Source organism: Oenanthe melanoleuca, chromosome 6 (genome assembly GCF_029582105.1).
Source record: "Oenanthe melanoleuca isolate GR-GAL-2019-014 chromosome 6, OMel1.0, whole genome shotgun sequence".
NCBI lineage: Eukaryota > Metazoa > Chordata > Aves > Passeriformes > Muscicapidae > Oenanthe > Oenanthe melanoleuca.
This window is the reverse complement of record NC_079340.1, coordinates 29,870,078-29,884,405: the sequence shown is the minus strand read 5'-3', so window position 1 is coordinate 29,884,405 and position 14,328 is coordinate 29,870,078. Positions and strand designations below refer to the sequence as shown.

At 41.0% G+C, this 14,328-nt stretch overlaps 1 protein-coding gene across 1 annotated transcript; it reads left to right on the top strand.

Annotated features, from left to right (window-relative positions):
• The first annotated feature begins 50 nt into the window (after positions 1 to 50).
• On the top strand, positions 51 to 14,293 carry MCMBP (minichromosome maintenance complex binding protein). Its single transcript, XM_056494288.1, has 16 exons — positions 51 to 194; positions 732 to 817; positions 2,387 to 2,527; positions 2,817 to 2,858; positions 3,319 to 3,420; positions 3,895 to 4,024; positions 4,600 to 4,751; positions 5,458 to 5,558; positions 7,363 to 7,532; positions 8,327 to 8,450; positions 9,561 to 9,678; positions 10,357 to 10,522; positions 12,254 to 12,387; positions 12,933 to 13,097; positions 13,501 to 13,589; positions 13,916 to 14,293. The coding sequence occupies exons 1-16, from the start codon at positions 137 to 139 to the stop codon at positions 14,040 to 14,042; spliced, it is 1,905 nt and encodes a 634-aa protein (XP_056350263.1). The 5' UTR covers positions 51 to 136; the 3' UTR covers positions 14,043 to 14,293.
• Positions 14,294 to 14,328: the final 35 nt, after the last annotated feature.

The window sequence follows — 14,328 nt, the reverse complement described above, 5'->3', positions numbered from 1 at the left end:
GGGCGGGAGGCGGGCCCGGCCGCCATTCCCGCAGGAAGAGGAGGAGGAGGGCGAGCAGCGGGAGGAGGAGGAGGAGGAAGCGGTGGAGGTCCCCGCGCTGGGCTGGCGAGCGGGACTCGGTTCCGGCAGCCCCGCCATGCCGTGCGTGGGTGACTGGCTGAACAGCCCGCTGAGCATCGTGCAGGGCATCTTCGGTGAGGCGGGCCCGCGTCCCGGAGCCGGACGGCGCTTTCCCTCGCGGGGTGGTGGCGGGAGAGCGGCGAGGCCGGCTCTGGGTCTTATATATCTGCCTTATATCGCATATATCTTGTGTAGAGCGTGTGTTTCGTGTATCTCGCGTATCTCCTGGTTCCTGCATGCTCTGCCGAGCGGCGCTGGTGTTGCCTGTGCCGTCAGCCGCGGCTGTTTCCGTGCTGGGCTCGATCTTAACTAAAAGAATACCGAAATAACCATTTCCTCAGCCGGCACAGCGCGGGAAGCGGTGCCTCGGCTCCTTCCCATTTCCCACTGGGGTGTTGTGGAGCTTTCCCTCCCTTCTGAGAATGGCTCTGTGCTTCTCGGTTGGCCTGCAAGGGTTTGGAATGGGAAGTCAATGAATTGCAAGGGGAATAAATTAATCTAAGATGCACTTATTTCCCCAAGATAGAGGTGAAAGTTGGGTTTGTTTGTTACGCTGGGATAAAAGTCTCTTGTGTGGTGCTAAAAGGCGAATAAATTTGTTGGTTTTTTAGCCCAAAATGTTTCAAACTCCGATTGGGAGAAGAAGGTAACCGAATTCTTCAAGGAGAAATTAAAAGAAAATAATGCTACTAACTGGGTAAGAGTGTTTTATTCTTTTAGAGTTAAGCTTTTTCTTATGCTTCATTGTTTTTTACATTTGTTTGCAGTGGCTTGCTTTTGATAAGTCGTGCCTTTTCATAAGTGTGCAGCTGAATTTCAGGCCCAGGTTTTGGGATGTGAATTTACACCTCGGCTGCTTTAACCTGAGTGCAAAGCCAGGATGAGAAATCCCAGCCCATCCATCCCCTGGCCTTCAGCACCCTCCTTCTCCCAGGCCATCACTGCTGGTGCTGCCACTCTGTAGCACAGTCAGTAGATGGCAGGAGATGACAAATATTCTCATTTTTGGGGAAGTGTGAGTCCTCAGTGTGCACCACGAGATTCTCACCTGCTGGTTATAAACCTCCTTTCTCAGGAGCTTTTATTATGGTGCTGCAAACCTGTGTGAGTTGAATAAACAGTTGCCTGGACCTTCAGGTTTTAGGGGGAAAATGCTTTTCCTACTAAAGCTATGCTTCATTGGGCTGAGTCAGGCCTAGTTTGTTCTGTTTAGTAGGGAAGCTCTGCTTCAGATTTTAAAAATAAAATATACACAGTTGAGTTCGAAAGCTGTTACTTTTCTGAAAGGCTGTAGCAGAAATGGCATAATGGGACTGATAAGGGGATTAGAAATTTTCATATCAAATGTGTTTTATTTATGACTAAAAGTAGGTGAAAATTATTTTTTTCTCTGTCAGTGAAAGTATTCTGTACTTAGTACTAAATGGTAGCTTAAATCCAAGCATAAATGGCAAAATTGAGTAAAATTTACAACATCAGAAGGAATTGAAATCATATTTTCTTACTCAAAAAACCCATGAGGGAGTAGACTTCTGTAAAAATGCCACTTCCTATAGGGCTACTTATGGTTTTTGTTGCATTTTAATGTGGGATGTGGGCTTTTTCAACAAAGACTTTATCTTCAAATTTAGAAAACTATTCATATTGCAAGACTCATTCTTTGAGTCTTATACCACGTGCTTAGGCATTGATTTTTTTCTTTCTATTTTTCCATTGTCATGTAAAACTGTGTGAAAAAGACTTCCCCAATGTGGACTTGGAAATTAACGTACAGGTTTTCCAAGACCTTTTGTTATAAGAAATTGTGCATGCAAATTGCTCTAGTACTGCTGTTACATAGCACATGGTGGAAGTGCTGTTAAGTAAAAATAAGATAAAGGATAAATTCTGTTTAATCCTGAAGCTGCAGTAATTCCAAATTTAAAAGTTGTTTCAGATGTTGTACAATTTTCATACAGTTCCAATGACCTATAACCACTTATTTTACTGTCCAGTATTGGGTCTGGTGATTTTGGGACTGGAAGAATTTGGGAACTGTTAAGTGGCCGATAATTGTAACAATTATCTGTAACAGCTATTGCAGAAAGGTGTTGGGATAGATACACTTTGTTACTGCTTAGATTAGGATGGGAGATGCACTCAGAAAATAATACCTGTGCTACATATATAGGATGGTCCAAGAATTAAGTTTTTGTGCTGGTTTTGGCTTACTTCAGAGCACTGCTCAATATATTCCAGTTGTATAGAACAATCTCTTTTTCCACAGGTTCCATCACTCAATGATGTTCCTGTACATTACCTAAAACCCAACAGCTTGGTGAAATTTCGCTGCATGGTTCAAGATATGTTTGATCCTGAGTTTTACATGGGAGTGTATGAAACAGTTGACTCAAACACAAATGCACGTGTAAGTGTAATACTGATTTATTATTTTAGCAAATGTTTGTCCTTTTCCTCATTCTGGTCCTTGTGTTCCTCTAGTTTATGAGTTAAACCTATGGACACTGATAACAACTCCAGTGGCATCAGTAAAAGATAATCTGTTACATTTCTGTTGAGGAACAGAAAATGCTAAAAGGATGGAAGCTTTGGCAGGATGTCTGTGAGGGACTTCGGCCTGCAGTGAGTTTGGTGTGATTCATGTATAGGATGCTGTCAGGAGCAGAATGATTGCATTGTCTTTTCCCTCTTGACAGGTTTTGCATTTTGGTAAATACAGAGATGTGGCAGAATGTGGGGTAAGTTATATAAATTATATTAACTTAGAGAAGAAATATTGGATGGAAAGTTGCAATTTTATAAGTGTGACAGAGCTTCTTTTGTACTTGGCAATGGATTCCTGAAGATATTGCTCTAAATGCACAATTAATCTTTGGTTTGCAAAGCAGAGTATTCATAACTGCTCACTGGCATTCTGATTTCAGCAGGCTTCCAGCTGTTTCTGTTGTATTTAAAATTTGTTTTGGTTGAGTGGAGTGGGGAGTTTCATGACCTTGAAACTGTCTGCTATGGAAAATAGTTACTTTTGGAAGTGCAGTGCAATTTGAATCAAAACATTTTATATTCTCTTTTTCCTGAGTTATGTAGTCATGCATATTAATTGTAACTTCTGGCTGAGTAACTGAATCTGTGGGATTAATTTAAAAAACGAAAGCAAACTGTAACAGATTTTTAACAAAACTTCTCTTGGGATTCCAGCCTCAGCAGGAAATTGATTTGAACTCTTCACAAACAGTCACCTTAGAGAGACAGACTTTCTACTGTGTTCCAGTGCCTGGTGAATCAGCATGGGTGAAAGAAATATCTTTTTTGACTGAGCCAGTGTTTTGTTATACAATCAGTGGTCACCAACTAATTAATTAGATTTAAGGAGATAAGTTTATTTAAAATTTCTTCCTTTTTTAATTTAGTGAATCAGGAGAGGTAATAGGTGTAGAAAGAGGAAAAACAAGAAAGGTGATGGTGTGTAATAAGCACAAAGATTATGCAAATGAATCTAGCAGCATTTGTTTTGATTTAGAAGACATTTTTGCTTGGGAGAGTCTTGAAAATTTCTGTTAATTTCCAGTTGCAAATGCTTAGGAAAAGAGAAACTTCAGTTGAGCCATTGGCATATTCTGCAGCAGGACACTTACACAGTGAGAGTCTCCTATAAAACACCTGCAGCTGAGCATGTTAAGATCAGGATTTTTTTTTTTAAAAAAGAGACAGCTAAACCTTAGTGTGGCTGAGTTTTCCCTGCTCAGCTGTGGCTTCCTTAACCCACAATCCCAAGCCTACATCAGTGCCAGCCAAGCCCGAGTGAGCCCTTCAACCTCCTACACCCCCAGCCGCCACAAGAGGAGCTACGAGGAGGATGAGGACATGGATCTGCATCCCTCCAAGCAGAAGGAGCAACACATGGGTAAGAGTTGCTGTTCATGAACAGTAGGTACCTTTCCAGATTTTGTCAAAAATTCATTGCTAAAACTGTAATATTTACAGCTGGTTTAGTTATTAGTGTTGTTGCAGCCTTTATGATTTGGAGGCTTGGTTGAAGTCAGTGGTTTGATTTGAAAGAGTGTGGGAGAACCTACTTGAATGACTTGCTGACAATCTAGAGAGATTTTTAATACAAGCTTATGCATATTCTGACCTGTTTTTTAAAATATGAAGTGCAGAAAAATATTACCTTTGCAGTCCTATGGACTGTAGGAAAAAAAATCATTCCCCTGGTTTAAACATTGCTTTTTGAAAATCAGATTTCTAGCCATGTACAACTCTTTGCCAGTACTCTCTCTCACACTTAACTTGATTACATAAAATATGTACCTGTGAGACTTCTCATATTAAGAGTATATTCTGTCAAGTATATTGCATTATTAAATATTCTTGTCTCAGATGTTTTGTTAAATTAGTTTTATTCTGTGTTCTTTCCTGAAGGAATTTGTTCAGTTCTGTATTTCTATTTAAAAAGCCTGCAAATTATGTGTTTTTCAGGCAGTGGAGGTAATATCCATGGATGTGTGGAGCCAAAGAGATTAGAAACAGAAGCTTCTGCAGGTCATCATGTCATTTCTCCCAACTGCTCTCCTCCACTTGACCTAAATTTTCCCTTGCCAGGAGAGAAGGGGCCAGCATGCCTTGTAAAGGTGAGAGAAGTGATGAGCAGGGCTGTGCTCTCAGTGAGGCAGACAGAATCTGCCTTGCAGTGGTTTGTAGGCACAGAAATTGTGATTCAAGTCCACAATTTTGTTTCTAGAGATAGATTCATTAACACAGTGCTTCTCTTCTTGAGTGCTGCATTTGAATTGCTGGAGTCCTTCAGCAGCATTTATTGAAGCTTGCATCTTCTCACCACACTTAATTTGAAAGAAAAGATTCCAGTATTAGATGCAGTTGGTATTGAGCCCTGGTATTTTTCTTTTAGGATATCTTCTCTAATTGAAAAACAGCTGTGAAAAACCAAGCTGTAAAACTAATAAGCCACACATTTGTGCTTTGAATTTGAAATAGTCCTTGATTCACTGCTATGCTGTATTACTATGAAACTTTATCACAAAATTTCTCTGCTGTTGGTGTATTGACTTCTCATTCAGCAAATCTTGATGAATCAGAGCAGAATACAATTGTTTACATTTGTATGGCTAAGAATGCCAGTAGAAAAAGCATGGAATGATAAAACTCCCTTTTCCAGTGTAAGCTTACTGACACTGAGGGTGAGGGGAGACCTCTTCACTCAGACTTTTCTCAGTCCACAGTTGAGAATCCTGACTTTTCCTTTGTGTTTTTTTGCTGTCCTGCATCTGACCCATTTGCCTCTGCCTGTTTTTTTTTTTTCCTTTCTGTTTGGGGCAGGTCTATGAGAACTGGGAGAGCTTCAAAGTCAATGATGTGCTGGAGGTGTTTGGTGTTTTGTCTGTGGACCCAGTGCTGAGCATAGTGAACAGTGAAGAGAGGTAAGGCTGCCCTGACATGCAGGTTTTTACTGCAGTGAGCAGACAAGGAAATTTGTAAGTGCATGATAATTATACTTAAGGAGTGAATTTTGTTGCTTAAAAATAGCTTGATGAGGAAAGTGTTACATCCAGCATCCTGGAAACTGAAGTCCAATGTGCTCTGGTACATCCATATCCTTGGATACCCAGTGCATCTTTTTTTAGATTGTTGTACAGTCTGTAAAGCAGAAAATGCTTCCATAGCTAAATGTTTTGTATTTTTCATGTCAACTAAAGTTTCAGTGAATAAGTGAATAGTGAACAAAGCTTTTAAAGAAGTATTAAAATTATAAAATGTCCTTTTGAACTAATTTCTAAGTACATGAAGGTTGTTACCAGAAACGTAAACATTTCTGAAGAATATTTTTTAAAAAAGTTTGCATGTCTGCATGAAGAGTGATAGTGGTGAAAAGGAGTAAAAAAGGGTTGATTTTTTTATTAATTAAGGTATCTCATCTTGTTAATCCACTGATAGAAACTTTCCATTTCACCTGCTGTTCTGCAATTCCTTGCCTGACAAAATACAAACTGATCCAAGATGTGAGAAATCAATTTTAAAGATAAAACTCTTGACCAAAATCTAACATAAATACTGCTGATGTCTTGGGCTGTTGCACTCTGAAACATTTCTGTTGGTGAGTTTTTTTATCTGTCTGGCAAGTACAATACCCAGAGTGCAATGTGAATCCTTTATAGTGCCAACTTCTTAAAAATTAACTCAGCCTGGTCAGCTGCTTTTTGTTATCATCTGTGTGACAGCTAATCCCAGACTGACAGCTCAATTGCTCTGTCACAGGTGCTTGTGGGTTTTTTCCTGTGTCATTCTGTAACAAGAAGACAAAATGGTGGCATTTGGCAACATTTTGAATGCAAACAAAAGAAATCTCTTTTAATGGAAAGAGTGGATGAACTGCTGAAGTGGCTTTGAAGTTATAAAGCCTGACAGCTTTTAAAACCAGTACAAGAAATTTGTGCTAAACTTTACTGTCATCTGATAGAGTCACTTTAGGGATTTTACTTTCTAAAAATGAAAATGAAAAATTAAAAACTACCTGGAAGAAATTTTGTAAAACATCTTCTGGGAGAGCGAAACTTGTGTATCTGAACTCTTAAATTAAGAGGCAATACCTCCAGGTTCCAGCAGAGGTATTAGGATTTATTTATTCATAGTTCTTTTACTCAGTGATAGAGCTGTGATGTTTGTCTAGAGCTGATATGTGTCTAGAAGATTTTGTCAGGCTCCAGAACCTGGTGGGATATGAAAATCCCATATGTGCATACAGAGACAAATTAAATTTATTACTTTATTTTTTTTTAAAGCATTTGTTTAGACCTCATTCAGTACAGGCTGGACAGAACAGTGTGTAATATTTTACTTGAAGATACAGCCTATGGAATGGTGCAACAGATAATAAATGTGGTTTTGTTTGGTTCTCAGGGTTTGGTTTTATGGGATTTATTGTTTGGTTGTTTGGTTTTCTCTTCAGAAAAATATGACTTGATTATTTTCTGAAAATGATGGAATCCAGATATTTTGGGTCAAGCCTGCTGTGGTGTTAATATGTCATTATACAATTGTGGCTCAGTATTTCTGGTGTTTATAAAGTTCCTAAAGAAGGTAGTTTGGATGTGGGAGGAGTCAGCAGGAGCTGGGAGTGGATGCTGTTTGTGGCTCTGCTCTTGGCCTGGTTCCAGCTGCTCGGGCCAGAGGGAGAGAAATTCCCCTGGAGTGTTTCTAAGTCCAGCTGCTGTGCCCTCTCCCCAGGGACAGCTCAACCCTTGATCCCATGGAGTGCATGGACACGGCCGAGGAGCAGAGAGTGCACAGCCCCCCGGCCTCCTTAGTGCCCAGGATCCACGTCATCTTGGCACAGAAGTTGCAACACATTAACCCCTTGCTGCCCGCCTGCCTGAACGAAGAGGAGAGTAAAACCTGTGAGTGTCTGAACTCTGGGCACTTCCCAGGACATCTGAACAAACACTGCTTTGCTCAGAGGCAAATACCTCAACAGCAGGGTTTGGATTTAAATCTTATTAAATGCAAGAGCCATGCAATACTGCACATGATGCAGATGCTTGTGTTTATGTGATGTTTACATTTTTATCTGGCTGAAATAAATGTGATTTATGTAGAATTTGGTTTGGCATTCTAGTGCCCAAGGATTTTACCAAGTTGTTCAGCCATGAGATTTGATGTGTTTTCGAACCGACTTGGGAATTGCTGGAAAATTAGATTTCCAATTTAGTGTGATACTGGAAATAAGAAACATACTGATAATATAGAGACTCATAATACTGTGCACAAAACAAGGCAATTCTGCTTTCTGCCTTGTTTAACTGTTATGTTTTTCATTGAATTATTGCTTGCAGACCTCTTCCTTGAGTGCCTTGTGTTGCTTGTTCTGAGCAATGTGTAAGAGGTTTTTTTCTGCCTTTTATATTAAAGGGAGCTGCTATGGATTTTAGAAATTTGGCTCTACACTTTATAGCCTGCTGAAAATGCATTTTACAATATCTATTTTTTTAAAAAAATAATTTCCAAGGAAGTGATTGAGTGATGCAGGTTATCCAAAGCCCGTTGGAAAAACCAAGGAATGTTTATTTATTTTTCCTAGACTGCTTTGGAATAAACATTTTTCTTCAAACTGACAGAAAGTCAGGTTTATATAGAGGAAAGAGGGTGAGAAAAAAGAACATTTTCTGACATTTGTCTTCTGCTCTTTTTCCAGTTGTTTCTAATTTCATGTCTGAGCTGTCACCAGTGAGAGCAGAGTTGCTGGGGTTCCTCACCCATGCCCTCTTGGGAGACAGCTTGGCTGCTGAATACCTGATACTGCATCTCATCTCTACAGTGTAAGTATTTACATGTGTGCTGAGAATTTATGTATTAATCATTTAAAAGTAATCTCTTATGGGATTCTTCACCAGTCTCCAAACAAATGACAGAAGTAACTTAAATAATACTTATTTCAGTAGTACTTTGTCCAGGTAGAGTTGTCCTGTCACAATACACAGAAAGGCAGATTTCAGTGTCTGAAATAACAGTAAATATTGACAAAAGACCAGCTTTATGGCAGTGTAGCTGTTCAGTGCTGGTTTAGGAGCTGACAAAACGTTCAAGACACTTTCAAACAGAGGTATGAAAGCATCTCTCCACCTCTGGCTTTTTCTAATGAGTAGGTCATGTCACTGACTTCCCAAAAACAGCATTTCCTGAATGCAGGAATTATTGCTTAGGTAATACAAGGTACTGAAAGGTACATTCTGAGAATTTGGTTAATTAAATGTAAACTTGCTTAATGGTAAGTTCAAGTGACCTGTTTAGCATGTGATAGGAATTTATTCTTATGTTGATTTAAACTGTCTCTGGGTAAAAGACCAGCATCCTTCAACTCATTAAAATTTTAAGTGTGAAACTTGAGATATTATAGTTGTCAGGCCCAAATATAATGTTAGTTATTTTAGTCATCAAAATGAGTAGTTTTCATTCTTTTTAGTGGGACTGTGAATATTCCAACACTTAGACTAGACTGTATTTTCTCTCTTAGTTGATATCACAGAAAGGTTGAGAGTTGTCAAGAATGGGGAGAAGATACACAGTGAGAAGAGGGAGAGGAAAGCTGAGGGCAGGTAAAGGAGATGAACAAGTGTGATAAGGAGGGAAGTTGACATTGGGTGCCAGAAAGGAAAAGAATGAAGTGTGTTCACTGAGTAACAACAGAGTACAAGGAGAACAGAATGTCTGGAAAGCCATTGCAGGATGCCAAGCACTGTAAATTACTGCTTTTGTGTGGTGCTGCACAGCCTTGAGTGGCAGCTTCAGCCTGGCCCAGCTCCTTGGGCACTGTTCCTTCAGAACACTGTGTGCTGGCTGTCAGAGACACCACACAATGCTCAAGCTGAATGACACCTGTATCCAGTGTTAGCCAGCTGTTTGCCTAACCTGTGCTGGTTTTGGTGCAGTTATGCCAGACGGGATGTGCTTCCTCTGGGAAAATTCACCGTCAACCTGAGCGGCTGTCCCCGGAGCAGCGCCTTCACCGAGCACCTGTACCGCCTCATCCAGCAGCTGGTGCCAGCAGTAAGCATTGCTCTGGGGAAAGGGTTCTCACTGCTTCCACCAGCTCAGGGCAGGCTGGGGAAATGCTCTCCTGCAGCAGCAGAGGCAGGCTCTGGGAGAAAGTGTTCTCACTGCTTCTACCAGGTCAAGGCACACTGGTGAAATGCTCTCCTGCTCCCATTTAGAGAGCAGGTAACAATAGAGATGTGGCTGGCCTGTGTGTGAAGTCTGCGTACCTCATCATCTAGGAATGCATTCATTACATGCAATGAAATCCTCTCCTCAGAGGTATTGAACTGACAGGCAGATGCTGCATGCTTTATTTGGTCTTTCTGGCTTGATGTGTTTAGACATTTGGGTTATTTAATTATGGTGTCATTAGGGTTTACTCAAGTTTGTGGATACTGCTCTGCAGAAAAGCCACAGTAACTCAATTTGGGTTTACACTAACAGTATTGCTGCAATAAATCATTATTATTGAGCTCATCCTAGATGTGAAGAACAGCTGATAGGAATTCCTAACAGCAATATTTTCCTTTGGGAATTTTTTAAGTACACAGCATTTGTATATTTGGGACAAAGAGTTGCAGTGAAGGTTATATTTTACTGTGCAGGTGCCCAGCCCAGCTGCAGGAAGCAGCATTCCCTGGAAGCTGGAGCACAGCACAGTGCTGATGGTTTGTTCGTTTGTCCTTGCAGTCCTACCACCTCCGGATGAGCATCGAGAGCATGAACCAGTCACGCCTCATCCCTCGCAAGGACTACACGGCCAATCGCCTGGTCAGTGGGCTGCTGCAGCTGGCCAGCAACACCTCCCTGGTCATAGATGAGACCCAGCTCGAGCAGGGACAGCTGGACACAGCAGGTACACAGCTCTTGCTGTCTGCAATCTCATTGGGAGGTTAAAAGCTGCTGTGTTTTAACACTGTGGTGATAATCGTGTCCCGCTCATAAGAGGGGTCTATTGCAAAACTGTTTGTGGTTTCTACATCCTATTTCATTGCTTTGAAGCAGCTTCCTGCAGCCTTCTCAGCCAACTTAAGAAAAATTGGGAGAACTCTTTCATACCAAAATAACTCTGATTCATTTAGAGTGGCCTTTCAGTTTCCTGTGAGAGTGCATGAAGTGGGCAAAGCATATGCTGGTGCCTTATGCTCTATACTTGTAAATCTGGAAACCATCCCTGAGAACACAGCTGAAAACTGGAGAAAAAAGTGTTATTACTGTGTTAAAAATAGTGGGGATTCTGTCTTACCAGCTGAGGTAGCACTGTAGCATGCTTTCAGCAGAGCTTTAGAAATTCATTTAATTGTAACTCACATAAAAGAGCTGAGTTGCATTTACAAGCTCAGTACCTGGAGAATGCACAGTAGACGTGTCTTTGAGTCCTGGGGCTGTCCTGTGCAGGGCCAGGAGCTGGAGCCCAATGATCCTTGTGGGTCCCTTCCAACTCAGGAGATTCTATGAAACAACAACAGGAGATCACTGCAACTAACTTAATTTTAAAAGAAAAATGCTGTCTTGAGACAGCTGCTTTGATTTTTTTAATTACCACTTTTAAAAGTTGCTAATTGAAATTATTCAATTGCTTTTGAGTTTTCAGTATTTTTTGTTACTTGGCTTTAGTAAAGCAACAAAATTTTGTAAAGAAAATAGTAAAACTAGTAACAAGCTCTGCATTGTCTGTTTCCAAAAAAATATTTAAAATATTACAAACTCCCATTTAGAGAGAACTCTTGTTGTGCTGGTTTATGGGTGTTCTAAAATGTTTGTCTGTAATGTCTAAAATCAACAGCATTTAGTGAAAAAATAATATTTTAGGTATTAAAAGTTGCAGATAAAAAAGGCTTGTTAATTGTTTCATTTTTGCTGATGTGATATTATTTTCTACAAAATTTGGAGTGAAGAAGTAAAAATTTTTCATTTGTTACAGCAACATTGGGAACAAAATTTAATCCTAGAGAAGAGTGTCTTCAGATGTAGTAGTTGGTTTAATTTTATATTAAATTTGCCTTTATTTGCTAACTTCGCCTTAACAATATACAGAATTATTACTAATTATTTAAAGGTAAAACCATAAGTAGTTTTGTCATTTAATGCAGATAACTGCTGAAGAGAAATTCAGTTTATCAGGTACATGTTGGTATTTCAAAGAGAGAATTCCAAGAGTCAACCAGTTAATTTGTCACTTTTAACATTTTCTATTTTAAATAACCTAATTCCCGGTAGGGTGAGTGAGTACTATAAAAAAATTGGTAAAATGAAATTGGTAGTGTTTTTCTGCTTTTGAGGAAAGATTTCTTTTTTGTTTTTTTCTATATAAATAGATACTTGGCTTTGTAGGGCCAATGAAAACATGAGCTATAAACTCATGTACTAAGCCAGACAAAGTTTAGGCCTGAAATCAAGAATTCTTAGTTTTAATTCACATGAAGAAGTGTTGTCTCTGTCTGGAAGACACCTCAGACACAAGAAGGAACAGGATGATTGCAGGAATCCTTCTGCTGGCTGCTCTTTAAAGACAGATGGGAAACAAAAATCAGGGCTGACATTTGTTTCAGTGCAGTGGTCAGGGAGTTTGTTCTTGCTCTTGCAGGTGTCCATAATGTGACAGCACTGGGTAACCTGATCACTTGGCAGAAGGTGGAGTATGACTTCAATTACCACCGGATGGAATTCCCATGCAACATTAATGTTCTGATCACTTCCGAGGGCCGCTCGCTGCTGCCGGTATGGGAGGGGCTTCTCCTGGGCAGCTGTCACTGCAGCTGCTGCTCACAGCAGGCCTGCCAGGACAAGTGGGGACAGGAAATGTGTCTTGTCACCAGGGAGGGTGTGACACTGGCAGTAGCTGCTGCCTCCTCCCTCGTGGCTGGAAACCCGTTCATGGGACAACACAGAGATGGAGCTTCTCTCCTCCTTTCTGAACAGGGATGGTGAAGGACCCAGGGATGGGTAAAGCTGCAGAGATGGGCCACTCTCAAAGCCTCCCTCTGGCATGGTGGGTTCTGAGGGGATGGGTACAGATGTGGCATTGCCCCTGCAGTAGCTTGAGTTTGCAAACATCTCCTCTGATATTCCAGCTTTGTCCTCTGAGCCTTTGCTCTCCTGCTTGAATTGGGATCTGCTCAAAATGTGAGCTGGGGAATGTCTCAAGAACTGTCTTAGCTTAGTTCTGGGAAATAGTGACTTCTGCTGCTTTTGAGAGTAAGTTAGTTTTGGAATAGAAAACAGTGAGAATGTGGAAAGAAATGAAATGTAATTTTCTCTTTCAGTCAGATTGCCAAGTCCACTTACAACCACAGATAATTCCCCCAAACATGGAAGAGTACATGAGCAGCCTCCTCACTGCAGTGCTGCCCTCTGTGCTGAACAAATTCCGAATTTACCTGAGTTTATTGAGGCTGCTGGACTACAGCATATCTGAGGAGGTGACCAAGGTATGGACGCTTCCCTAATTACATTTTCAACAGTGTATTTGGATAGAAAGCACCTTAGCAGATAGTTACTGTACTTTCCCTGTCTGTGATTCTCCTTCAAGTTTTACAAAACCCAAACAGCAGGAGTGTTTTCACATCCTGGCTGTGCCTTCAAGTATTTGTGAAGTGTATATTGAATTTATTACATATAGAAAGCAGGTTATACATGCTGTTTCTTAACACTCATTTGGAAAATGGGCTCTTTTCAAAGATGAGAAGTAGCCTGGTTTTGCTCAGGCTCACTTCTGGACAGCAGTGGGTTGAAACATTGAAATCTGAAGGTTGTTGCAGTGTTCAGCTCCTCAAAAGCTTCTCTCATGGTGCAGATCTGTTTTGCTCCAAATTCCCCGCTGTGTTGTTCCAGGCAGTAGAAGAAGACTTTGTGGAAATGCGCAAGAACAACCCCGAGAGCGTCACGGCCGATGACCTGCACAGGATGCTGCTGGTGGCCAGGTGGGTGTGCTGCTCCTGTCACCACTCAGGGCTCCCAGCAAGCTGCAGATGGAGCCAGCACTTGGTCTGCAGCTGAACTGAGTTGTGCCAGCCTAGCCAGATGGAATCTCCTCTGCCTTGTTCCTCTTAGCTAGGCAAAGGATTCCCTCCCTCCTTTCATCCCTTGCTTTCTAATTCCTGGGACACTGGAAGACAGCAGGGTTTGGGCTGTGCTGGGTCAGCAGCAGCTGAAGGAGCTGTTAATTCCCAAGACAGTGGAAGACAGCAGGGTTTGGGCTGTGCTGGGTAAGCAGCAGCTGAAGGAGCTGTTCTGATGTCTCCCTCAGGTTCCTGTCTCTCAGCGCGGGGCAGACGACGCTGTCCAGGGAGAGGTGGCTGAGAGCCAAGCAGCTGGAGGCACTGCGGAAGGCCAGGCTGCAGCAGCAGAAATGTGTCAATGGCAATGAACTTTAACACCTGCTGGATGTCATCCTGAAAATGTCTCTAATCCTAGGTGCAACCCATACCAAGATTGGAATATTGTTTATACCAGTTTTTGTAGATAATTTATACCAAAAAGTTATGGATATTTACCCTTGAGGTCTGAACACACTTAACTCTGTTCAGCCACCTAAACATATTTTATGGAATTTTTTTGGACCCTGTTTTGTAATTGAAAATTGGTAACATTGAGCAAATTGTTTGATATTAAACTTTAATACTGAGGTTGTATAAACTTATTTTCTTTAATAATAAGGAC

Excerpts from the sequence above, each read along its gene's own strand:
- MCMBP (XM_056494288.1), top strand. The coding sequence starts at position 137 with ATGCCGTGCGTGGGTGACTGGCTGAACAGCCCGCTGAGCATCGTGCAG. Across the intron at positions 3,421-3,894 it reads AATCAGCATGGGTGAAAGAA|GCCTACATCAGTGCCAGCCA; the intron begins ATATCTTTTTTG and ends CCACAATCCCAA. Across the intron at positions 7,533-8,326 it reads CGAAGAGGAGAGTAAAACCT|TTGTTTCTAATTTCATGTCT; the intron begins GTGAGTGTCTGA and ends CTCTTTTTCCAG.